General features: G+C 45.0%; 1 protein-coding gene across 1 annotated transcript in view; it reads left to right on the plus strand.

Moving 5' to 3' along the window:
- LOC121587490 (netrin receptor UNC5C-like) overlaps positions 1-26,030 on the plus strand; it is a 326,918-nt gene that overhangs the window by 89,319 nt on the left and 211,569 nt on the right. The window contains exon 2 of the mRNA XM_041904465.2: positions 13,700-13,936. Within this exon, the coding sequence (XP_041760399.2) occupies positions 13,700-13,936 (237 nt within the window). The remainder of the gene's footprint in view (positions 1-13,699; positions 13,937-26,030) is intronic.

The raw sequence follows: 26,030 nt of genomic DNA on the forward strand, positions 1-26,030 counted from the left end.
CTCTCTGTCTGAGGAGGGGTGGAGAAAATACCAGAGAGAGAGAAACATATAGAAAAAAATGAGAGAGAGAGAGAGAGAGAGAGAGAGAGAGAGAGAGAGAGAGAGAGAGAGAGAGAGAAAGACGCGGAAATAGAGATAGACAAAAGAAGGGCAACCAGAGTAATATTGCCACATAATTGGCATAAAATTATCCCCTCCACTGTGGAAACAAGGTACAGTACAAGGACAAGGACACCGGATTTGGATACAACACAAGAGGGGACATTCACTTCCAACAATTCCTCCATTCAACATAGCCAAGAGTGCCCTCAGCGCTGACTCATCTCAGTCTCTCCAACAATCCAAGAAAAGTGGAGCTGCTGCTGTTATTAATGGCAAATGCACTTCACAAGGGCCGTGAAGCGCACACATTCCATTTGTATTATTTAGTTTATATTCTTATTTTCTTGTCCCATTTTCTTCTTCTTCTACGAGGTCTTGAGTGTCCATTAAGGCTTTAGGGTTGAGGCCTTGGGTTGGGTTGCTCTTTTTGGTCCCACACATTTTGTTTGGTCAAAATAGAAGTACTGGCAATATCTAAACCAAAATCTGAACTGTAAAGTAGTTTGTCAACCATTTTGCTGGAACCCAACAGAAGTGTTTTGACATGGAGAAGACTGAAGTGCTACTATTGTTTAACATGACTCATGAGATTGACAGCCCACAACTACCCCGCCCACCTCTGCCAATCATCAGAGCCGTTACTACTGTAGGTTAGAAACAAGACAGGTTGATTTGGTTTCCGTGTCGATTTCATGTTCTTTACTTCTTCTCCGGCCTCATTCTCCTGTACCACTAAGTGATTGAATGCAATCTGTGTGTAAAGCAGCTTTTTTAATTGATTTGTCATGTTGCTGACTTGATTCATCAGGTTTTATTCCAGTTGGATTTTTTTGTCTGCGTTGGCAGAAAGTGTTGTCCTGGTTGTGGACTGACAATTTGTCAAAGTCACTCTGTGTATGGTGGTTGAGATCTCTCCCACACACCTAGGCCTATACTCTATACGCTCCTGTTTGTGTGTGTGTCTGTCTGTGTGTGTGTATGTGTGTGTGTGTATTCACGCGTGTGTGTGCCTTGCTCCTCATGGGTTCGCTTTACCGGAAAACGAGGCTAATAACAATAAAACACGTTTACTTGTCAAGCATGATTAAAGGTGAAGAAGGCAGAAGCATCTGCCTCCATCTTCATAGTAATTTAGAGTAGGTTATTTAATAAAGGAGAGTAGGCCTATTATTGCTATTATCATAATTCTGCTTTATGCTAGTTCAATTGGTGTAATTTATAAACCCACAACCCCTGAGTGGTTAAGAGGTGAAGCAGAGAATGGGAGAGGACTGTTGCCAGTTAATATAATATTGAATCATATTGAATAATATTCCTATCAGGAGTTATTAACGTTAAGGCCCATTATGCTCTCTATGGCAGGATTTAAAGAGACCATATATAGACCGTATAGAGATCAGCCACAATCAACAAATTGAAAACCAAGCTAGGTTATGTTCAAGATTTTCTCCCGTCAGTTATTCAATTGGTTATTTAGCGGTTATTCAGTCAGTTATTTATTCTGTCTGTCTGTCTGTTTACTCCAGCTGCTCTCTCTTCATCTGGTCATCGCAGTGGTGGCACAGGGCTGTTCATTTCTCTTAAATGGAGATTTTCTCTTTTCTGCCTCACTCGCCTGTCCATCTCTTCATTTGAATTCCATGCTGTCACTGTCACTTGTCACTGTCACTTGTCCACTCAAGGTAAACATTGTTGTCATCTATCACCCACCAGTTGCCCTTAGAGAGTTCCTCAGTGAGCTTAACACCTTGATAAGATCATTTCCTGACGATGGCTCACCGCTCTTCATACTGGGTGACGTCAACCTCCCGACGTCAGCCTTGGATTAATTTCTTTCTAACTCTCCTTGCCTCTTTTGACCTCACCCTTTCCCAGTCTCCTCCCATTCACAAAGCAGGCAATCTTTACTAGTGGCTGTTCACCTCATCTTTACTAGAGGCTGTTCACCTACTAATCTCACTGCAACACCCCTCCAGGTCTCTGATAACTACTTTGTTTCCTTTTCTGTCTCTTTCTCCTCCAACCCTAGCCACTCAGCCCCTACCCAGATGGTCATGCACCGTCGCAATCTTTGCTCTCTCTCTCTCTCTCTCTCTCCCACTGCTCTCTCCTCTTCTATCCAATTATCTTCTCCCTCCTGTCTCCTGATTCTGCCTCTTCGACCCTACTCTCCTCCCTTTCCACATCCGATGACACACACTGTCCACTTTCCTCCCCTCCTGCTCCGTGGCTGAGTAACTCATTGTGAGCTTACAGAACAGGGCTGCGGGCAGCTGAGCAAAAATGGAGGAAAACTAAACTCCCGGAGGACCTATCATCCTTTCACTCCCTACTCTCACCTTCTCTTCCTCTGTATTCGCTGCTAAAGCCACTTTCTAACACTCTAAATTTCAAGCTTCTGCCTCTAACCCTAGGAAACTCTGTTCCACCTTCTCTTCTGCCTTTAATCCTCCACCCCATCCCTCCTCCCTCTTGGCAGATGACTTTGTTAACCACTTTTAAAATAAGGTTGACGAAATCTGCTCCTCATTCACTCAGCCTATTGTGTCCACTGGTCCCACTCACACAGAACTACCCTACCCCTTGACCTCTTTCTCCCCTTTCTCTCCAGATGAAATCCTGTGACTAGTGAGGTCCGGCCGCCCGACAATCTGCCCGTTCGAACCCCATCCCCTCCTCCCTTCTGGAGACCTCCCATTCCTCACTTCCCTCATCAACTCATCCCTGACCACTGGCTGCGTCCAATCTGACTTCAAAATGTCCTGAGTCACTCCCCTCCTCAAGAAACCCTCTGATGTCAAAAACGACAGACCGGTATCCCTTCTTTCTTTTCTTTCCAAAACACTTGAGAATGCTGTCTCTGACCAACTCTCTCGCTATCTCTCTCAAAACGAGCTTCTTGACCCTAACCAGTCAGGCTTCAAGACGGGTCACTCATCCGAGACTGCTCTTCTCTGTGTCACGGAGGCTCTCCGCACTGCCAAAGCTGACTCTCTCCTCTGTTCTCATCCTTCCTGATCTATCTGCTGCCTTCGACACCATGAACCATCAGATCCTCCTCTCCACTCTCTCAGGACTGGGTTGCTCTGCACACTTTTGGATTGCATCCTACCTGGCATTACACTCCTACTGAGTGACATGGAGAGGATCTGTGTCTACACCATGCACTCTCACTACTAGTGTTCCCCAGGGCCCGGTTCTAGGCCCTTTCCTCTTCTCTCAATACACCAACTCACTCGGCTCTGTCATATCCTGACATGGTCTGTCCTATCATTTCAATGCGGATTACTCTCAACTACTTTTCTCCTTCCCCCGTTCTGACACCCAGGGGGCGACACGCATGTCTGCGTGCCTGGTAGATATCTAAACATGGATGTCAGCCCACCAGCTCAACCTCGGCAAGACAGAGCTGCTCTTCCTCCCAGGGAAGGCCTGCTCTTCCTCCCGGGGGCAGATCACCTTTAATATTGCAGATATATTGTGGCTTCTATCAATGTAATTGTCTGCATCATTTCCAATTCCCAATATACAGTTGAAGTCGGAAGTTTACATACACTTAGGTTGGAGTCATTAAAACTTGTTTTCCAACCACTCCACAAATTTCTTATTAACAAACTATAGTTTTGGCAAGTCGGTTAGGACATCTACTTTGTGCATGACATAAGTATTTTTCCAACAATTGTTTACAGACAGATTATTTCACTTATAATTCACTGTATCACAATTCCAGTGAGTCAGAAGTTTACATACACTAAGTTGACTGTGCCTTTAAACAGCTTGGAAAATTCCAGAAAATGATGTCATGGCTTTAGAAGCTTCTGATAGGCTAATTACATTTACATTTTCGTCATTTAGCAGACGCTCTTACCCAGAGCGACTTACAAATTGGTGCATTCACCTCATGATAGCCAGTGGGACAACCACTTTACACTTTTTTTTTTATTATTTGGGGTGGGGTAAGGTTGGGTAGAAGGATTACTTTATCCTATCCCAGGTATTCCTTAAAGAGGTGGGGTTTCAAGTGTCTCCGGAAGGTGGTGAGTGACTCCGCTGTCCTGGCGTCGTGAGGGAGCTTGTTCCACCATTGGGCTGCCAGAGCAGTGAACAGTTTTGACTGGGCTGAGCAGGAACTGTGCTTCCGCAGAGGTAGGGGGGCCAGCAGGCCAGAGGTGGATGAACGCAATGCCCTCGTTTGGGTGTAAGGACTGATCTGAGCCTGAAGGTATTGAGGTGCCATTCCCCTCACAGCTCCGTAGGCAAGCACCATGGTCTTGTAGCAGATGCGAGCTTTAACTGGAAGCCAGTGGAGTGTGGGAGGAGCGGGGTGACGTGAGAGAACTTGGGAAGGTTGAACACCAGACGGGCTGCAGGGTTCTGGATGAGTTGTAGGGGTTTAATGGCACAGGCAGGGAGACCAGCCAACAGCGAGTTGCAGTAATCCAGACGGGAGATGACAAGTGCCTGGATTAGGATCTGTGCCGTTTCCTGTGTAAGGCAGGGTCGTACTCTGCGAATGTTGTAGAGCATGAACCTACAGGATCAGGTCACCGCCTTGATGTTAGCGGAGAACGACAGGGTGTTGTCCAGGGTCACGCCAAGGCTCTTTGCACTCTGGGAGGAGGACACAACAGAGTTGTCAACCGTGATGGCGAGATCATGGAACGGGCAGTCCTTCCCCGGGAGGAAGAGCAGCTCTGTCTTGCCGAGGTTCAGCTTGAGGTGGTGATCCATCATCCACACTGATATGTCTGCCAGACATGCAGAGATGCGATTCACCACCTCGTTATCAGAAGGGGGAAAGGAGAAGATTAATTGTGTGTCGTCGGCGTAGCAATGATAGGAGAGGCCATATGAGGATATGACAGAGCCAAGTGACTTGATGTATAGCGAGAATAGGAGAGGGCCTAGAACTGAACCCTGGGGGACACCAGTGGTGAGAGCATGTGGTGCGGTGACAGATTCTCGCCACGCCACCTCGTAGGAGCGACCTGTCAGGTAGGACGCAATCCAAGAGTGAGCCGCGCCGGAGATGCCCAACTCGGAGAGGGTGGAGAGGAGGATCTGATGGTTCACAGAATCAAAAGCAGCAGATAGGTCTAGAAGGATGAGAGCAGAGGAGAGAGAGTTAGCTTTAGCAGTGCGGAGAGCCTCCGTGACACAGAGAAGAGCAGTCTCAGTTGAATGACCAGTCTTGAAACCTGACTGGTTTGGATCAAGAAGGTCAGTCTGAGAGAGATAGCAAGAGAGTTGGCTAAAGATGGCACGCTCAAGAGTTTTGGAGAGTAAAGAAATAAGGGATACTGGTCTGTAGTTGTTGACATCGGAGGGATCAAGTGTAGATTTTTTGAGAAGGGGTGCAACTCTCGCTCTCTTGAAGACGGAAGGGACATAGCCAGCGGTCAAGGATGAGTTGATGAGCCAGGTGAGGTAAGGGAGAAGGTCTCCGGAAATGGTCTGGAGAAGAGAGGAGGGGATAGGGTCAAACGGGCAGGTTGTTGGGCGGCCGGCCATCACAAGTCGCAAGATTTCATCTGGAGAGAGGAGGGAGAAAGAAGTCAAAGCATAGGGTAGGGCAGTGTGAGCAGGACCAGCGGTGTCATTTGACTTAACGAACGAGGATCGGATTTCGTCAACCTTCTTTTCAAAATGGTTGACGAATTCATCCACAGAGAGGGAGGAGGGGGGGAGGATTCAGCAGGGAGGAGGTGGCAAAGAGCTTCCTAGGGTTAAAAGCAGATGCTTGGAATTTAGAGTGGTAGAAAGTGGCTTTAGCAGCAGAAACAGAGGAAGAAAATGTAGAGAGGAGGGAGTGAAAAGATGCCTGGTCCGCAGGGAGTCTAGTTTTCCTCCATTTCCGCTCGGCTGCCCGGAGCCCTGTTCTGTGAGCTCACAATGAGTCGTCAAGCCACGGAGCTGGAGGGGAGGACCGAGCCGGCCGGGAGGATAGAGGACATAGAGAGTCAAAGGATGCAGAAAGGGTGGAGAGGAGGGTTGAGGAGGCAGAATCAGGAGATTGGAGGGAGAAGGATTGAGCAGAGGGAAGAGATGATAGGATGGAAGAGGAGAGAGTAGCGGGAGAGAGAGAGCGAAGGTTGCGACGGCACATTACCATCTGAGTAGGGGCAGAGTGAGTAGTGTTGGAGGAGAGCGAGAGAGAAAAGGATACAAAGTAGTGATCGGAGACTTGGAGGGTAGTTGCAGTGAGATTAGTAGAAGAACAGCATCTAGTAAAGAGTAGGGGGGGACGGTGAGAGGGTGAGGTCATAAGAGGAGAGGAGCGGAAAGAAGGAGGCAGAGAGAAATGAGTCAAAGGTAGACGTAGGGAGGTTAAAGTCACCCAGAACTGTGAGGAGTGAGCCATCCTCCGGAAAGGAACTTATCAAGGCATCAAGCTCATTGATGAACTCTCCAAGGGATCCTGGAGGGCGATAAATGATAAGGATGTTAAGCTTGAATGGGCTAGTGACTGTGACAGCATGGAATTCAAATGAGGAGATAGACATATGGGTCAGGGGAGAAAGAGAGAATGTCCACTTGGGAGAGATGAGGATTCCTGTGCCACCACCCCGCTGACCAGATGCTCTCGGGGTATGCGACAACACATGGTCACACAAAGAGAGAGCAGTAGGAGTAGCAGTGTTTTCTGTTGTAATCCATGTTTCCGTCAGCGCCAAGAAGTCGAGGGACTGGAGGGTAGCATAGGCTGAGATGAACTCTGCCTTGTTGGCCGCAGAACGGCAGTTCCAGAGGCTGCCGGAGACCTGGAACTCCACGTGGGTCGTGGGTGCAGGGACCGCCAGGTTAGAGTGGCAGCAGCCACGAGGTGTGAGGCGTTTATATAGCCTGTGCGGAGAGGAGAGAATAGGGATAGACAGACACATAGTTGACAGGCTACAGAAAATGGCTACACACCCACATAAAGGGGACAAACACACATACAGATACAACAGACAAAGAGGGGACAAAACAAGGAGGAAGGGAAACAGAAAAGGGAGAGACAAGCTGCCCACATAACAGTACCCCCCCCTCAATGGTCGCCACCTGGCGACCCACCAGGCCTGTCAGGGTTGTCTTGATGGAAGTCCGTGATCAGCTGAGGATCCAACACAAAACGCTTAGGGACCCAAGACCTCTCCTCTGGTCCATAACCTTCCCAATCGACTAGGTATTGGAGACCCCTACCCCGCCTCCGAGAGTCCAGGAACCTACTGACGGTGTAGGCCGGATGGTCGTCAATGAGGCGAACAGGTGGAGGTGGATCAGCCGGCGGACACAAAAGGCTGGAGGACACAGGTTTCAGTTGGGAGACGTGGAAAGTAGGGTGTATCTTCATGGCTGAAGGCAACTTCAAACGAACCGCAGCGGGGTTAATGATGGACTCCACCACAAACGGACCCAGGTACCGAGGAGACAGCTTGCGTGATTTGGTACGAAGAGGTACGTTCTTTGATGACAGCCAAACCTCTTGACCAGGATGAAACACAGGTGCGGGAGTTCTGCTCCTATCCGCTGTCGTCTTGTTCCTGTCGGTGGTCCGAAGCAATGCTTCCCGAGCGTCGCTCCACACTCTCTGGCAGCGGCGGAGGTTCTCCTGAACCGAAGGAACAGCCAATTCCTTCTCCTGAGCAGGAAACAGAGGGGGTTGATAACCCATGGTAACCTCGAAGGGTGAAAGACCGGTGGCAGAGGTGGTGAGGGAGTTGTGGGCGTACTCTATCCAAGGCAGATGTTTGGCCCAGGATGATGGATGTTGAGCAGCCACACAACGAAGGGTTGCTTCGAGGTTTTGATTGGCTCTTTCTGCTTGACCGTTGGTCTGGTGATGAAACCCTGAGGACAGACTAACGGAAGCACCCAAAGCAGAACAGAAAATCTTCCAAACACGGGAAGTAAACTGTGGGCCTCTATCAGATACGATGTCCACAGGTATTCCATGGGGACGGAATACATGTTGGACTAGGAGGTCCGCTGTCTCACTGGCAGACGGTAATTTTGGTAATGCTATATAGTGGACAGATTTAGAGAATCTGTCCACAATGGTAAGTATAGTATCATTACCTTCAGACTTGGGTAGGCCGGTGACAAAATCCATGGCAATGTGGGACCAGGGACGGCTGGGAACTGGGAGGGGTAGCAGCAGCCCCGAAGGGGACTGATGGGAGGCTTTGCCCCGAGCACAGGTTGAACAGGCTGCCAAAAAAGCCCGAACGTCAGTTTCCATTGAAGGCCACCAAAAATGTCTCCTAAGCAGCGTCAACGTGCGTCTCATCCCAGGGTGACCAGCAAAACGGGAGGTGTGAATCCACTGCAACACCTGAGACCGGACCGTCTCGGGAACAAAGAGTAGGTTGGGAGGTCCATCACCCAGTCCCGGGTCCGTGGCAAGTGCAGTCTTCACAAGAGACTCGATCTCCCACTGTACTGCCGCCACGACGCATGAGGAAGGCAAGACTGCCTCAGGCTTGCTGGTCTCCGAAGGGTCAGCAAACTGGCGGGACAAAGCATCTGGTTTAACATTTCTTGACCCCGGTCTGTATGTAAGAATAAAGTTAAACCTACTAAAAAACAGGGCCCATCTGGCTTGGCGTGAGTTGAGTCTCTTAGTGGCTTGGATGTAAGCCAAGTTTTTGTGGTCTGTCCAGACCACAAACGGCAGTTCAGCTCCATCCAGCCAGTGCCGCCATTCTTCCAGTGCTAGCTTAACCGCCAGCAGTTCCCGGTTTCCAACGTCGTAATTCCGTTCTGTGGGTGACAATTTCTTGGAGAAAAAAGCACAGGGGTGAAGCTTTTGGTCAGTGGGGGAGCGCTGGGAGAGGACTGCTCCCACACCTGAGTCCGACGCGTCCACCTCCACAACAAACTGCAGAGAGGTATTGGGGTGTATCAACACGGGGGAGGTGGAAAACAGTTCCTTCAAAACCCCTACCGCCTGGTCCGCCTCAGGGGACCACAGAAAAGGGACTTTTGGGGATGTGAGTCTAGTAAGGGGTGCCACCACTTTACTAAAACCCTTAATGAATCTACGGTAGAAGTTAGCAAAGCCCAAAAATCGTTGAAGTTGCTTACGGGTGGTGGGTGTGGGCCATTCCGTCACTGCCCGGATCTTCTCGGGGTCCGCCTTCACCTGCCCGCTCTCAATTATGAAACCAAGGAACGATGTAGACTGTTTGTGGAACTCACACTTTTCTGCTTTGACGTACAGCTTGTTCTCCAAGAGCCGTTGAAGGACTTGACGGATGTGTGACTCATGCTCCTCGGGTGACTTGGAAAAAACAAGAATATCATCCAGGTATACAAAGACAAAACGGTTCAAAAAATCCCTAAGAACATCGTTCACCATGGCTTGGAAAACAGCAGGGGCGTTTGAGAGCCCAAAGGGCATGACCAAATACTCAAAATGTCCCAGTGGAGTGTTGAAAGCGGTTTTCCACTCATCTCCCTTTCAGATTCGGACAAGGTGATAAGCGTTCCTGAGGTCGAGCTTGGAAAAAACTGTGGCGCCATGCAGAGGTTCAAAAGCTGAGTTGATGAGTGGAAGGGGATACTTGTTTTTAACAGTTATGTTGTTTAAACCCCTGAAATCGATACAGGGGCGTAACGACTTGTCTTTCTTTTCCACGAAAAAGAACCCTGCACCCAAAGGAGACGACGAGGGGCGGATTATGCCAGAGGCCAGAGAATCCCCAATATACTGCTCCATTGCCTCTCTTTCCGGTCGGGACAGATTGTATAAGCGACTAGAGGGCAAGGGAGCACCAGGAAGCAGTTCAATAGGGCAATCATAAGGCCTATGTGGTGGTAGAGACAGAGCCTTGTCCTTACTGAAAACCTCCGCTAAGTCATGGTATTCTTTGGGGACAGATGACAGATCGAGAGGAGCTGAGGGATGAGTTGGGTTACACTTAGTGGGGGGAACCGCTGATCTAAGGCACTCTGAATGGCAGTTAGTGCTCCAACTGAGAATGGTGTGACGTGTCCAATCAATTTGTGGGTTGTGAAGAGCCAACCAGGGGAAGCCAAGGATTAGTGAGGTAGCTGAGCCAGACATAACTCTTAACTGAATGCTTTCACAATGATTGCCAGAAATCACTAGGGAAACGGGGGAGGTTTGATGAGTTATCTCCGCAAGGAGGCGCCCATCAAGGGCTGTGACCCGAATGGGGGTAGGTAGTGGCTCCATGGGGATACGAGCTTGTGTAACGAACTGGTGGCTAATAAAGTTGTCTTCTGCACCTGAGTCTATGAGAGCTGAGAGTGGCAGGGAATGACTCTGGAAACGTAAGGTTACAGGTACTTGTAATCGGGGAATGACGGGTTCCGGATCTAACTCTGGGCTCGCAAGTAGACCCCACCGTTACGGAGCGAGCCTTGTCTTTTGGGTCGCTTAGGGCATGTAGCCAGAATGTGTGTGGCGTCTCCACAGTACAGGCACTCACCTGCCTGGAGGCGCCCGTTGCCGCTCTGCTGGAGGTAGTTGAGCTCGACCCACTTGCATTGGTTCCTCCTCTGTGCTCGGGATGGGATCAGGAACAAGAAGCTGCCGGCTCCGGGAGGCGAGACTCGAGTGGTTGAAGGCTGGGGAACTCGTCCTCCTAGATGTGGCCGACCGCCTCTCTCCCGACGCCTCTCCGCAACCGGTTGTCTAGCTTAATGGACAGGGAAACGAGAGAATGTAAATCATGTGGCTCATCACGAGCAGCCAGTTCATCCTTAATGGCTTCATTCAAACCGTTTAGAAATGCTCCTTGAAGTGCCACATTGTTCCACTTGGAGTCCGCTGCCAACGTCCAGAACTCAATAGAGTACTCTGCCACACTGTTAGAACCCTGCCTCAAATTAAAAAGTATCTTGGAGGAATTACCCACATGGTCAGGATGGTCAAAAACAGTCTTCAATTTAGCAGAAAAATCAGCAAAAGTCAATCCAGTCAAAGTTTGATCTGAGCACACAGCCTCAGCCCAAACCAGAGCTCTCCCTCTTAACAGCCCCAGAACATAATGTACCTTAGAGGAATCAGTAGAAAACGACAGTGGTCTCTGCCGAAAAATCAAGTCACACTGAAGCAAAAATCCCCGGCACTTGTCCAATTCTCCATTGAACGGTTCAGGCGACGTGACAGGGGGTTCCCGACGGAACGAAGCCTGCATAATGTCAGAGGAAACAACTTGGGGTGCATCAAACTGGGGGTCAGAGAGAGATGGAGAACTGATAACAGACAATTTAGAGACTTGTGTAGTTAACTGAGTCACCTGGTTCAGCAATTGATGATTATCTTCCACAAGAGTCCAAATCAATTGGTCATGCTGTCCTAGCAACGTTCCTTGAGCCTGGATAGCTTGTTGGAAGCTGTCTTCGTTTGCCCCGTGCTGTTTCTCTGTTGGGTCCATGGCCAGATCGTTCTGTTACGCTATGGTTCAACCCAGCACTCAGAGAAACAAACACGACTAAGGGAGTGGAGGAAACAAAAATTATTTTAATAAAAGTTCAATTTGTCTTAGTCCAAAAAACAACTGAAGAAAAGGAACAGAGTGGGCTAGTCGGCTCCGGAGGAAGGAGAGGCTGAGGCAGGCAGGCAGGCAGGCAGGCAGGCAGGCAGGGAGGTATGTCTGAACTGAAGACAAAACAAACGACAGGTTAAGGAGAGTAAAAAGCCAGGCTGAAGACTAAGATAATATAACTTTACTGGTGAGCCAAGTTACCGCTCTAGTAAGAACAACGATCTGGCGCCGGTGGAGAGCCATGCCCAGGAATTAGTAGTGCAGGTTGATGAGAGAATAGGATGCAGCTGCGTAGGCAGGAATCACTGGAAACAACCCGCAGCTGCACAGGAGAGGCAGATCCTGAGCACGCCCCCTGATCCACTCCAGACACACCCACATAAAGGGGACAAACACACATACAGATACAACAGACAAAGAGGGGACAAAACAAGGAGGAAGGGAAACAGAAAAGGGAGAGACAAGCTGCCCACATAACACATAGAAAGCTGGTTGCAATTTCAGTTTAATCCACCGGAAATGACAGAACAAATATTAGAACAATTAATATGGTTAAACTCAAATATACAAATTGATAAACAATTACATTATAAAAAATAACAAAGACTGTATAATCTTTTTAAATGATATCATAAATAGCACTGGGGGAGTTATGTAACACATACAGTTAACAAAAATATATGGAAATGTCTGCTCTATCCAAAATTACAACCAATTGATTGCAGCATTACCGCAAAAATGGAGGAGGCAAGTGGAAAGGGGATAAGGTAAGGAACTTGTCTTTTGGCCCTGCATTAAAGACCAAAATTGGCTGAAGAAAATTGTGATAAATAAAAAAGTATACCAGTTTCATTTAAGAACCAATAAATGAACAGCTGCACCATACAGGTTGCAAAAAAGTTGGGAGGAAATTTTCGATGTACCGAATCCATGGTACATGGTTTATGAACTGATACAAAAAATGACGCCGGATTCAAAACTTAGACTTTTCAATGTAAATTATTATACAAAATTCTTGCAACCAATATAATGTTATATATATGGGGGATACAACCATCCCAGCTCTGCAGATTTTGCTGCGAAGAGACAGAATCATTAGATCACTTGTTTTTGTAAAAATCTGCAGTTTCCAGCAACAATAGCCATTTACAACATTAACAATGTCTACACTGTATTTCTGATCAATTTGATGTTATTTTAATGGACAAAATAATTGCTTTTCTTTCGAAAACAAAGACATTTCTAAGTGACCCCAAATTTTTGAACTCTCCACTTCTCTCCACTGACTCTTTTGTAGAACCTTCATCAGAGAAAATGTCAGAACTGATTATAATGAAAAGCTTTTCCGTTACCATGACTAATTCTGAATTGCACTTATGTGAAGAAGAGCCAATTGTTGTTCATTTAATTTGATTTTGTGAAGTTGTTGTGTGGTGGTCATATTGAGGACAAACACGATTGATAGGTATTTGCAGAACAATTGTCTGACATACACTGAGTGTACAAAACATTAGAACACCTTCCTAATGTTGAGTTGCCCTCAGAAAAGCCTCAATTTGTTGGGGAATGGACTCTACAAGGTGTCAAAAGAGTTCCACGGGGATGCTGGCCCATGTTGACTCAAATGCTTCCCACAGTTGTGTCAAGTTGGCTCGATGTCCTTTGGTTGGTGGACCATTCTTGATACACATGGGAAACTGTTGAGCGTGAAAAACCCAGCAGCGTTGCAGTTCTTGACACAAACCTGTGCGCCTAGGATCTACTACTATAACCCGTTCAAAGGCACTTACATTTTTTGTCTTGCCCATTCACCCTTAAAAATCCTTCTTTAACCTGTCTCCTCCTCTTCATCTACACTGATTGAAATGGATTTAACAAGTGACATCAACAAGGGATCATAGCTTTCACATGGATTCACCTTGTCAATCTATGGCATGGAAAGAGCAGGTGTTCATAATGTTTTGTACACTGTGTATGTATTGTAATGCTGATATTTAGTATAATGTTTAACCTCTTATTTATATCTCTCTATATATATTTTTTTTCTCTCTCTCTTCCTCTGTCTCTTTCTTTCTCCCTCCGCATCTCTCTTTCTGCAGTGAGAGATGAGGATGGCTTTCTGGGGTTGAGGGAGCTGCCCGAGACATTTCCCTCGGACCCCCCGGAGCCACTCCCCCACTTCCTGATGGAACCTGAGGAGGCATACATCATCAAGAACAAACCTGTCAATCTCTACTGCAAGGCCACACCCGCTACTCAGATCTATTTCAAGTGTAACAGTGAATGGGTCCACCAGAAGGACCATACGGTGGAGGAGAGAGTGGATGAGAACTCAGGTCAGTGGGAGATGGTGATGATGATATGATGATGGTGATGATGGTATTTACATATTGTCTGAAACAGTGCTTCAAAGTTAGGTAAAGTTAGTGAGATCGGCTGCCTTGTCCACGAAGGTTTGCTAAAGAACCCGAAAGCCAGGCCACCGAAGTGACATAGCACGAGTAAGTGCCTTTGTTTGGTATCCTCTGTACTTAGTTAGTCACATGTCACCAGCTGAAGTGGACAGACAGAAGCAGTCGGACACAGGATAGATGTTTCCCCCGATCGTTCCGTCAGACATGTCTGCGGAAAACTGAGTCAGCCTTCACCGAGGAGCTCCAGACAGAATGTTCCTGAGAAAGAGAACCCTCCTAATGCATTAGTTCTGAGGCTTGAGAAAAAAACAAAAAGACCAGATCAGAAGTGACTGCCCATCTCAGTGTTGAATTTATTTGGAGAGAGGACTACACTGCCTATTTGCCTCACTGTGTCTTTCTCCCAGACAACATTTCCATGTGGGGCCCATATGGGTTAATGAAGGGCTGTTCCACAGGCCCCATGACAGAAACATTTTACATTTTAGTCATTTAGCAGACGCTCTTATCCAGAGCGACTTACAGTTAGTGAGTGCATACATTTTTTCATACTGGCCACCCGTGGGAAACGAACCCACAACCCTGGCGTTGCAAGCGCCATGCTCTACCAACTGAGCTACACAGGGCCCTAACAGGGACCAACAAAGTGTTGTCCTCAGTATACACATTGGCCCCACATGTGGTTGCCATATTGGGATTTATGTGGGTTAATGTTGGGCTTCATAAATTGCCCAAGATGCTGCTTCCCAAACAACCTTAAGAGATTGAGACAAAAGCAGTTTTCTTTATCAAATAAATCAGATCAAATGCAATGCAGGAACTCTGATTAAAAGGATAGTTCAATCAAATGACAAATGTACACATTGGTTTCCTCACCCTGTAAACAATCCCGAAAATGTGCATGTCAGCAGTGACATTCTCAAGATAGAGGACTTTCAGTACAGCAGTGTTCCTGCGGGGATTTGCTTCCATTCAGCCACAAGAGCATTAGTGAGGTCGGGCGCTGATGTTGGGCAACTAGCCCTGGGTCGCAGTTGGCGTTCCAATTCATGCCAAAGGTGTTCGATGGGGTTGAGGTCAGGGCTCTGTGCAGGCCAGTCAAGTTCTTCCACACCGATCTCGACAAACCATTTATGTATGGACCTTGCTTTGTGCACAGGGGCATTGTCATGCTGAAACAGGAAAGGGCCTTCCCCAACTGTTGCCACAAAGTTGAAAGCACAGAATCGTCTAGAATGTCATTGTATGCTGTAGTGTTAAGATTTCCCTTCACTGGAACTAAGGGGCCTAGCCCGAACCATTGGTGTAAAGTACTTAAGTACAAATACTTTAAAGTACTACTACTTACAGTGCATTCGGAAAGTATTCAGACCCCTTGAATTTTTACACATTTTGTTACGTTACAGCCTTATTCTAAAATGGATTACATTCAGTTTTATCCTGATCGATATACACACACGATACCCCACAATGACGAAGTGAAAAAAATAAAAATGGTAGATTATTTTGTAGATTTAAATAAAATAACTACCAGTAAAAGGTTTGGACACACCTACTCATTCAAGGGTTTGTCTTTATTTTTACAATTTTTTACATTGTAGAATAATAGTGAAGACATCAAAACTATTAAATAGAATCATGTAGTAACCAAAAAAGTGTTAAACAAATCAAAATATATTTTATATTTGAGATTCTTCAAATTGCCACCCTTTGCTTTGATGACAGCTTTGCACACTCCTGGCATTCTCTCAACCAGCTTCATGGGGTAGTCACCAGGAATGCTTTTCAATTAACATGTGTACCTTCTTAAAAGTTAATTTGTGGAATTTATTTCTTATTTCTTAATGCGTTTGAGCCAATCAGCTGTGTTGTGACTTGGTAAGGGTGGTATACAGAAGATAGCCCTATTTGGTAAAAGACCAAGTCCATATTAGGGCAAGATCAGCTCAAATAAGCAAAGAGAAATTCAAGAACTTCTTTAAGTGCAGTCGCAAAAGCCATCAAGCGCTATGATGAAACTGGATCTCATGAGGACCGCCACAGCAAATGGAACACCCAGAGTTACCTCTGCTGGTGAAGATAACCACTACTAAAGGACACCAATAAGAAGAAGAGACCTGCTTGGGCCAAGAAACACGAGCAATGGACATTAGACAGGTTGAAATTTGATCTTCGTCTGAAGTCCAAATTGGAGATTTTTGGTTCCAACCGCCGTGTCTTTGTGCGACGCGGTGTGGGTGAACGGATGATCTCTGCATGTGTAGTTCCCACCGTAAAGCATGGATGAGGAGGTGTTATGGTGTGTGGGTGCTTTGCTGTTGACACTGTCTGTGATTTATTTAGAATTCAAGGCACAGTTAACCAGCATGTCTACCACAGCATTCTGCAGCGATACGCCATCCCATGTGGTTTGGGCTTAGTGGGACTATCATATGTTTTTCAACAGGACAATGACCCAACACACCTCCAGGTTGTGTAAGGACTATTTGACCAAGAAGGAGAGTGATGGTGTGCTGCATCAGATAACCTGGCCTCCACAATCCCCCGACCTCAACCCAATTGGGATGGTTTGGGATGAGTCGGACTGCAGAGTGAAGGAAAAGCAGCCAACAAGTGATCAGCATATCTGGGAACTCCTTCAAGACTGTTTGAAAAGCATTTCAGGTTAAGCTGGTTGAGAGAATGCCAAGAGTGTGTAAAGCTGTCATCAAGGCAAAGGGTGGCTATTTGAAGAATATCAAATTTAGAATATATTTTAATTTGTTTAACACTTTTTTGCTTCCTACATGATTCCATATGTGTTATTTCAAAGTTTTGAAGTCTTCACTATTATTCTACAATGTAGAAAATAGGAAAAATAAAGAAAAACCTAATGAGTAGGTGTGTCCAAACGTTTGACTGCTACTGTACGTATTCAGGCTCTTGCTAAGAGACTCAAAATTGAGCTCAGGTTCATCCTGTTTCCACTGATCATCCTTGTGATGTTTCTACAACTTGATTGGAGTCCACCTGTGGTAAATTAAATTGATTGGACATGATCTGGAAAAGCACACACCTGTCTATATAAGGTCCCACAGTTGAAAGTGCATGTCAGATCAAAAACCATGCCAAAGGTTTTGTCTGAGAGCGCCGAGACAGGATTTTGTTGAGGCACAGATCTGAGGAAGGGTACCAAAAAATTTCTGCAGCATTGAAGGTCCCCAAGAACACAGTGGCCATCATTCTTAAAAGGAAGAAGTTTGGAACCACCTAGAGCTGGCCGCACGGCCAAACTGAGCAATCGGGGGAGAAGGGCCTTGGGCAGGGAGGTGATCAAGAACCAGATGGTCACTCTGACAGAGCTCCAGAGTTCTTCTGTGGAGATGGGAGAACCTTCCAGAAGGACAACCATCTCCGCAGCACTCCACCAATCAGAACTTTATGGTAGATTGGCCAGACGGAAGCCACTCCTCATTGAAATGCACATGACAGCCCATTTGGAGTTTGCCAAAAGGCACCTAAAGGACTCTCAGACCATGAGAAACAAGATTGTCTGGTCTGATGAAACCAAGATTGAACTCTTTGCCCTGAATGCTAAGCGTCACGTCCAGCGGAAACCTGGCACCATCCCTACGGTGAAGCATGGTGGTGGCAGCTTCATGCTGTGGGGATGTTTTTCAGAGGCAGGAACTGGGAGACTAGTCAGGATCGAGGGAAAGATGAACAGAGCAATGTACAGAGAGATTCTTCATGAAAACCTGCTCCAGAGCGCTCAGTGCCTCAGACTTGGGCGAACGTTCACCTTCTAACAGGACAACGACCCTAAGCACACAGCCAAGACAACGCAGGAATGGCATCTGGACAAGTCTCTGAATGTCCTTGAGTGGCCCAGCTTGAGGCCTGACTTGAACCCTATTGAACGTCTCTGGAGAGACCTGAAAATAGTTGTGTAGCGTCACTCCCCATCCAACTTGACAGAGCTTGAGAGGATCTGCAGAGAAAAATGGGAGAAACATCCCAAATACAGTTGTGACAAGCTTGTGGCGTCATACCCAAGAAGGCTTGAGGCTGTAATCGCTGCCAAAGATGCTTCAACAAAGTACTGAGTAAAGGGTCTGAATACTTTTGTAAATGTGTAGTTTCAGTTTTTTATTTTTAATAAATTTGCAAACATTTCTAAAAACCTGTTTTTGCTTTGTCATAATGGGGTATTGTGTGTAGATTGATGAGGGGGAAAAAAACGATTTTATCCATTTTAGAATAAGGCTGTAACAAAATGTGGAAAAAGTAAAGGGGTTTGAATACTTTCCAGATGTAAGTCGTTTTTTCAGGTATCTTTACTTTACTATTTATATTTTTGACAACTTTTACTTCACTACCTAAAGAAAATTATGTACTTTTTACTCCATATATTTTCATTGACACACAAGTACTCGTTACACTTTGAATGCTTAGCAGGACAGGACAATTGTCATCCCTACTGCCTTTGATCTGGTGGACTCACTAAACACACATGCTAAGTTTGTAAACTATGTCTGAGTGTTGGAGTGTGCCGCTGGCTATACGTAAATTAAAAAAACAAGAAAATGGTGCCGTCTGGTTTGCTAAATATATGCAATTTGTAATGATTTTTTACTTTTGATACTTAAGTATATTTAAAACCAAATACTTTTAGACTTTTACTTTAGTAGTATTGTACTGGGTGACTTTCACTTTTACTTGAGTCATTTTTATTAAGGTATCTTTACTTTTACTCAAGTATGACAATTGGGTACTTGCAGGTAGCGTTCTCCTGGCATCCGCCAAACCCAGATTCAAACTTTACACCACTCAAGCTGATGCTTGGCATTGTGCATAGTCATTTGAGGCTTGTGTGTGGCTGCTCGGCCATGGAAACCTATTTCATGCAGTTCCCGATGAGCAGTTCTTGTGCTGACGTTGCTTTCAGAGGCAATTTGGAACTCGGTAGTGAGTGTTGCAACTGAGGACAGACAATTTTTACGCGCTTCAGCTCTCAGCGGTCCCGTTCTGTGAGCTTGTGTGGCCTACCACTTCGCGGCTGAGCTCCTAGACGTTTCCACTTCACAATAACAGCACTTACAGTTGATCGGGGCAGCCCTAGCAGGGCAGAAATGTTACGAACTGACTTGTTGGAAAGGTGGTATCCTATGACGATGCCACGTTGAAAGTCACTGAGTAAAACCATTCTACTGCCAATGTTTGTCTATGGAGATTGCATGGCTGTGTGCTCTATTTTATACACCTGTCAGCAACAGGTGTGGCTGAAATAGCTGAATCCACTCATTAGAAATTTTCCAAGCTTGATTGCTAACCTGCACAATTTTGGGAATTTTATTAATAGTGGACTAATGAACAAAATACTACAAAATACTACTACAATATCCCTTTCATAGCACCTACCACTCCATTCAGGAAAGCCATTTCGACTCATTTTGTTCCATCGCCTCCACATCGTGGACAGTGTTCATAGGAAAATCAGCCCCCCCTCGGCATGTCTGAGTCCGTCTGCAGATCAGAATTCTCCTCTGCCTTTTTATGTTTGATCCGGGCCTGTTCATAGATAGCTGTGAAAAGAAAACATAATTAAGTATTTAGGCTACTGATCCAGTGCAATATTTCGGTCTTTATCCAATGACTCTTAATGGTAATCGTAGCTGGTACCTAGTTTGGTTAACCTTTTGGGCCAGACATGGACAAACCCATGTGGGCTACAACATGGGTCCCTATATTGACACAGGCAGCCCAATTCTGATGATTTTCTCCACTAATTGGTATTTTGACCAATCAGATCATACAGGTCGTCAAATCAAAGGCAATTTCACGAGGTTGGAGTAATGACATGTTGAACTACTTAAGACATTGGCTCGAATCTATGTTGTGCCTTTAGATTTCGAGAAAATGAACAACTACGGAAGATTTTTCACTTCTCTCATTGACTTCTCAAACCCCGGCCTGGTCTGCTTGGTCTGCTTCGCAAGCGTTCCCAGAAGTCATACTGTACGGTCTTTGGTCCTGTCAAATTGTATTTACCTTTGTACAAAGATGGCTTGAAACTTGGACTGAGTAGGCCAACAGACGATAAATACAGCGAGAGCAAGCTTGTGTGCTAACGTTAATGTAGGTCCCATGCAAAGCAAGCTAGCTAGATAGCGCAACAAGGCCGGCAATAGTTTGTGCGTGACTTACGCTGCTAGTTAGCTAGCTAACGCAAACCAGTGTGTTGTGAACAACATTAGCGTCAGCAACAATAGTGGAGTCGGCAGTTCACCTTCAAAATAAAAGTCCCCCATTGAAACTGATGCAAATGACTACAAATAGAGAAAACATGCCACAATTGGGCTAAATCATGCTAAACAAGGGTGGAATGTTGTTATATAAATTCAGCAAAAGACAATAATTAGTTAACTTAACAAAAACACTACAGTTTTTGCACTGTGGATGTATTTGAATTCAGAGTTGCATTGGGGGTATACTTATATGCAGTGTACAGCCTAACCTATGGATTGTGCACCCATGAAATAGGGGTATCAGCCTAAGAAATTGGAAATCATTTGGGGTCTCAACTTACTTACATTTCTGAGTTTGGAAAACCCTGTGGTGGTAGTAGGTGCCAGGTGCACCGGTTTGTGTCAAGAACTGCAACACTGCTGGGTTTTTCACGCTCAACAGTTTCCTGTGTGTATCAAGAATGGTCCACCACCCAAAGGACATCCAGCCAACTTGACACAACTGTGGGAAGCATTGGAGTCAACATGGGCCACCATCCCTGTGGAACACATTCAACACTTTGTAGAGTCCATGCCCCGATGAATTGTGGCTGTTCTGAGGGAAAAGGGGGTTGCAACTCAATATTAGGAAGTTGTTCCTAATGTTTGGTATACTCAGTGTAAGTATGCCCTCAATTCTATTCTGAATTCAAATACATTCACAGTGCAATTTCAACTGATTACATTTTTTGGGGGGTCAAGTTAACTAACAATTGTATTTTGTTTAATTTATATGACAACATTCCAACCTTGTTTAGCATTATCTAGTCCAATTGTGGCATGTTTTCACTATTTTTATACGTTTGCATCAGTTTCAATAGGGACTTTTATTTTGAAGACGAACCGCCAATTCCACTATTGTTACTCACGCTAATATTGATCACAACACATACATCTAACTCGTCAGCACACGTCATATCGCTCAACCCCAAGCCAACAAAACTGATTAGCTAACGAGTAAACATGAAATTTAGCCAGTTCCACTTACCGGTGGAATTACTCTGTAGATTAATCCGATTTCCAGCTCCCGTGGTCTTGCCTGGACATACAATGCCTTCAGAAAGTGTTCATACCCCTTAACTTATTCCACATTTTGTTGTGTTACAGCCTGAATATAAAATGGATTTCAATTGATTTTGTTTCTCACCCATCTACACACAATACCACATAATGACAAAGTGAAAACATGTTTTTAGACATTTTTGCAAATGTATTGAAAATGAAATACAGAAATATCTCATTTACATAAGTATTCGCAAAACCCCTGAGTCAATACATGTTAGAATCACCGTTGGCAGTGATTACAGCTGTGAGTCTTTCTGGGTAAGTCTCTAAGAGCTTTGCACACCTGGATTGTACAATATTATTTTTACAATTCTTCAACCTCTGGTTGTTCATCATCTCTAGAGAGCCATTTTCAAGTCTCGCCATAGATTTTCAAGCCGATTTAAGTCAAAACTGTAAGCAAATCCAGTGTATATTTGGCCGTGTGTTTTAGGTTATTGTCCTGCTGAAAGGTGAATTTGCCTCCCAGTGTCTGTTGGAAAGCAGACTGAACCAGGCTTTCCTCTTGGTTTTTGCCTGTGCTTAGCTCTCCCAAATCCTTGCAGATGACAAGCATACCAATAACAAGATGCAGCCACCACCATGCTTGAAAATAATAAGAGTGATACTCAGTGATGTGTTGTGTTGGATTTGCCCCAAACATAACACTTTGTACTCAGGACTTAAAGTTAATTTCTTTGCCACATTTCTTGTAGTTTTACTTTAGTGCCTTATTGCAAACAGGATGCATGTTTTTGGAATTTGTTTTATTCTGTACAGTCTTCCTTCTTTTCACGCTGTCATTTAGTATTGCGGAGTAACTACAATGTTATTGATCCACCCTCAGTTTTCTCCTATCACAGCCAATAAACTCGAACTGTTTTAAAGTCTGTTTTAAAGTATGTTTTAAAGTCACCATGGTGAAATCCCTGAGTGGTTTCCTTCCTCTCCGACAACTGGGTTAGGAAGGACGCCTGTATCTTTGTTGTGACTGGGTGTATTGATACACCATCCAAAAGTGTAATTAATAACTTCACCATGTTCAAAGGGATATTCAGTGTCTGCCTTTTTTTTTTGACCCATGTACCAATAGCTGCCCTCCCTGGTCTTTGTGGTTTAATCTGTTTTTGAAATTCAATGCTTGACTGAGGGACCTTACAGATAATTGTGTGCGTAGGATACAGAGATGAGGCTTACCATGACAAATGGGTTGAATACCGGTAGTTACTGTCAGCTTTCATTTTGTATTAATTTGTAAAAACATAATTGTACTTTGACATTATGGGGTATTGTGTGTAGGCCAGTGACATAAAATCTCAATTTAATACATTTTAAATTCAAGCTATAACACAAGGGATGTGAATACTTTCTGAAGGCACTGTATACAACTACATCGTTTAGCGCCTGAATTTGAAATTCCATCATGTGCCCCTTGCTCCTCAAAATATTGAATGTGCATGTGCCCTTAAACAAATGTGTGACTGCACCCACGAGCGGCTTTTCAGACAAAAAAATATATTAATTGGATTTGAGTCTGCCGAAGACAAAAACAAACAAAGACTTCACAAAGTCATAATATATGTACAAAGTGTTCCAAACTGTTTCGGATGGGAAGCATGCGGACGCCTTTACAGTCATTAAACCAAACATCAAGCCTACGCCTTTTCTTCTACTCTCCTTTCTTTCTCCCTTTGTATGTATTCCCTTCTTTCTGTCTCTTTTACCCCTTTTCTTCCTCACTTCATAGCCAATCACTTGTCTTCCAGCTCTGGGAATCTTTTCCAAATTCAAAGAATTTGAGAAGTATTGTGAGATCCCAGGGAGCTAACGGAGAGCTAATTGTGTTGTTTTTGTACTGCAGCAGTTTCAGTACACACACAGACAGCAGGCAGATGCATGCACTGCCTGTTTGAGCAAAACAAATGGATTGTAGGAAAAGCGTGAGGCTTCACCGGGGGAAGGTGACATCTCCACAGCTGTTTAAATCAGCCAAGCTTCCACCTCTCCAGAAAGACAAAATGGAAGCGTACAATGTGTCAGACCAAGAATGAATTGGCTTCATATTTCTCTCCAGTTCGACAGGCATTGTTTATGATTCACGTTGATGTCTGTCTTAAGTATCTATTGCATTGAGACACTAAGCTAGCACATTCTAATGCTTTTCACTAGCATGCCTTTGCTACCATAGGTGTATGCTACCCCCCTGTCATCCAGTGGAGGCTGCTGAGGGGAGGAAAGCTCATAATAATGGCTGAAACAGAGCGAATGAAATTGCATCAAACACATGGAAACCATGTTTTTGATGTATTTGATACCATTCCTCTTATTCCAACCATTACCACAAGCCCGTCTTCCCCAATTAAGGTGCCACCAACCTCCTTTGGTGTCATCTGCGGTAAATGTGGCCATCCCTGTTGCAGTCAGAGTCCTGTCTGCAGGGTACTTATATACCAGTCCCCTTTTCCACCCGACGACAGTGATAAATAACAGAGCGGATGCAGCATAATTGGTACCTGTAGGCAACAGGGAAACTCATTTTGCCACTTTGGCAGCTGAATGTGGCTTGTAGTTTATAATGACGTGGCGAGCCCGAGGGGATTTCTTCATTCTATTGAAAAACAGCTTCACTGCCATCAACACTCTTCCCTTTATTTATTCATTCCGGAAATGTGTACTGTATTTCTGCACCACCTACATACAGTTGAAGTCGGAAGTTTAAACTTGTTTTTCAACAACTCCACAAATGTCTTGTTAACAAACTATAGTTTTGGCAAGTCGGTTAGGACATGTACTTTGTGCATGACACAAGTAATTTTTCCAACAACTGTTTACAGACATTATTTCACTTATAATTCACTGAATCACAATTCCAGTGGGTCAGAAGTTTACATACATTGTGCCTTTAAACAGCTTGGGAAATTCCAGAAAATGATGTCATGGCTTTAGAAGCTTCTGATAGGCTAATTGACATCATTTGAGTCAATTGGAGGTGTACCTGTGGATGTATTTCCAGGCATACCTTCATACTCAGTGCCTCTTTGCTTGACATTTTGGGAAAATCAAAAGAAATCAGCCAAGACCTCAGAAAAACAATTGTAGACCTCCACAAGTCTGGTTCATCCTTGGGAGCAATTTCCAAATGCCTGAAGGTACCACATTAATCTGTACAAACAATAGTACGCAAGTATAAACACCATGGGACCACGCAGCCGTCTTACCGCTCAGGAAGGAGACGCGCTCTGTCTCCTAGAGATGAACGTACTTTGGTGCGAAAAGTGCAAATCAATCCCAGAACAACAGCAAAGGACCTTGTGAAGATGCTGGAGGAAACAGGTACAAAAGTATCTATATCCACAGTAAAACGAGTCAAGGCCACTCAGCAAGGAAGAAGCCACTGCTCCAAAAGCACCATAAAAAAGCCAGACTACGGTTTGCAACTGCACATGGGGACAAAGACCGTACTTTTTGGAGAAATGTCCTCTGGTCTGATTAAACAAAAATATAACCGTTTGGCCATAATGACCATCGTTATGTTTGGAGGAAAAAGGGGGTCGCTTGCAAGCCGAAGAACACCATCCCAACCGTGAAGCACGGGGGTGGCAGCATCATGCTGTGGGGGTGCTTTGCTGCAGGAGGGACTGGTGCACTTCACAAAATAGATGGCATCATGAGGAAGGAAAATTATATGGATATATTGAAGCAACATCTCAAGACATCAGTCAGGAAGTTAAAGCATGGTCGCAAATGGGTCTTCCAAATGGACAATGACCCCAAGCATACTTCCAAAGTTGTGGCAAAATGGCTTAAGGACAACAAAGTCAAGGTATTGGAGTGGCCACCAGAAAGCCCTGACCTCAATCCTATAGAAAATTTGTGGGAAGAACTGAAAAAGCGTGTCAGAGCAAGGAGCCCTACAAACCTGACTTAGTTACACCAGCTCTGTCAGGAGGAATGGGCCATAATTCACCCAACTTATTGTGGGAAACTTGTGGAAGGCTACCCGAAACATTTGACCCAAGTTAAACAATTTAAAGGTAATACTACCAAATACTAATTGAGTGTATGTAAACTTCTGACCCACTGGAATTATTATACAGTGAATTATAAGTAAAATAATCTGTCTGTAAACAATTGTTGGAAAAATTACTTGTGTCATGCACAAAGTAGATGTCCTAACCAACTTGCCAAAACTATAGTTTGTTAGCAAGAAATTTGTGGAGTGGTTGAAAAACACGTTTTAATGACTCCAACCTAAGTGTATGTAAACTTCCGACTTCAACTGTACATGGGGTACCAATACCGAGTTGATGTGCAGGGGTACGAGGTAATTGAGGTAGATTTGTACATATACACTATATATACAAAAGTATGTGGACACCCCTTCAAATTAGTGGATTCGGCTATTTCAGCCACACCCGTTGCTGACAGGTGTATACAATCGAGCACACAGCCATGCAATCTCCATAGACAAACATTGACAGTAGAATGGCTTTAGACAAACATTGACAGTAGAATGGCTTTACTGAAGAGCTCAGTGACTTTCAACATGGCACCATCATAGGATGCCACCTTTCCAACAAGTCAGTTTTTCAAATTTCTGCCCTGCTAGAGCTGCCCCGGTCAATTGTAACTGCTGTTATTAGGAAGTAGAAACATCTGGGAGCAACAACGGCTCAGCCGCGAAGCGGTAGGCCACACAAGCTCAC

This window comes from Coregonus clupeaformis, chromosome 18 (genome assembly GCF_020615455.1).
Source record: "Coregonus clupeaformis isolate EN_2021a chromosome 18, ASM2061545v1, whole genome shotgun sequence".
In the NCBI taxonomy this organism is placed as follows: domain Eukaryota; kingdom Metazoa; phylum Chordata; class Actinopteri; order Salmoniformes; family Salmonidae; genus Coregonus; species Coregonus clupeaformis.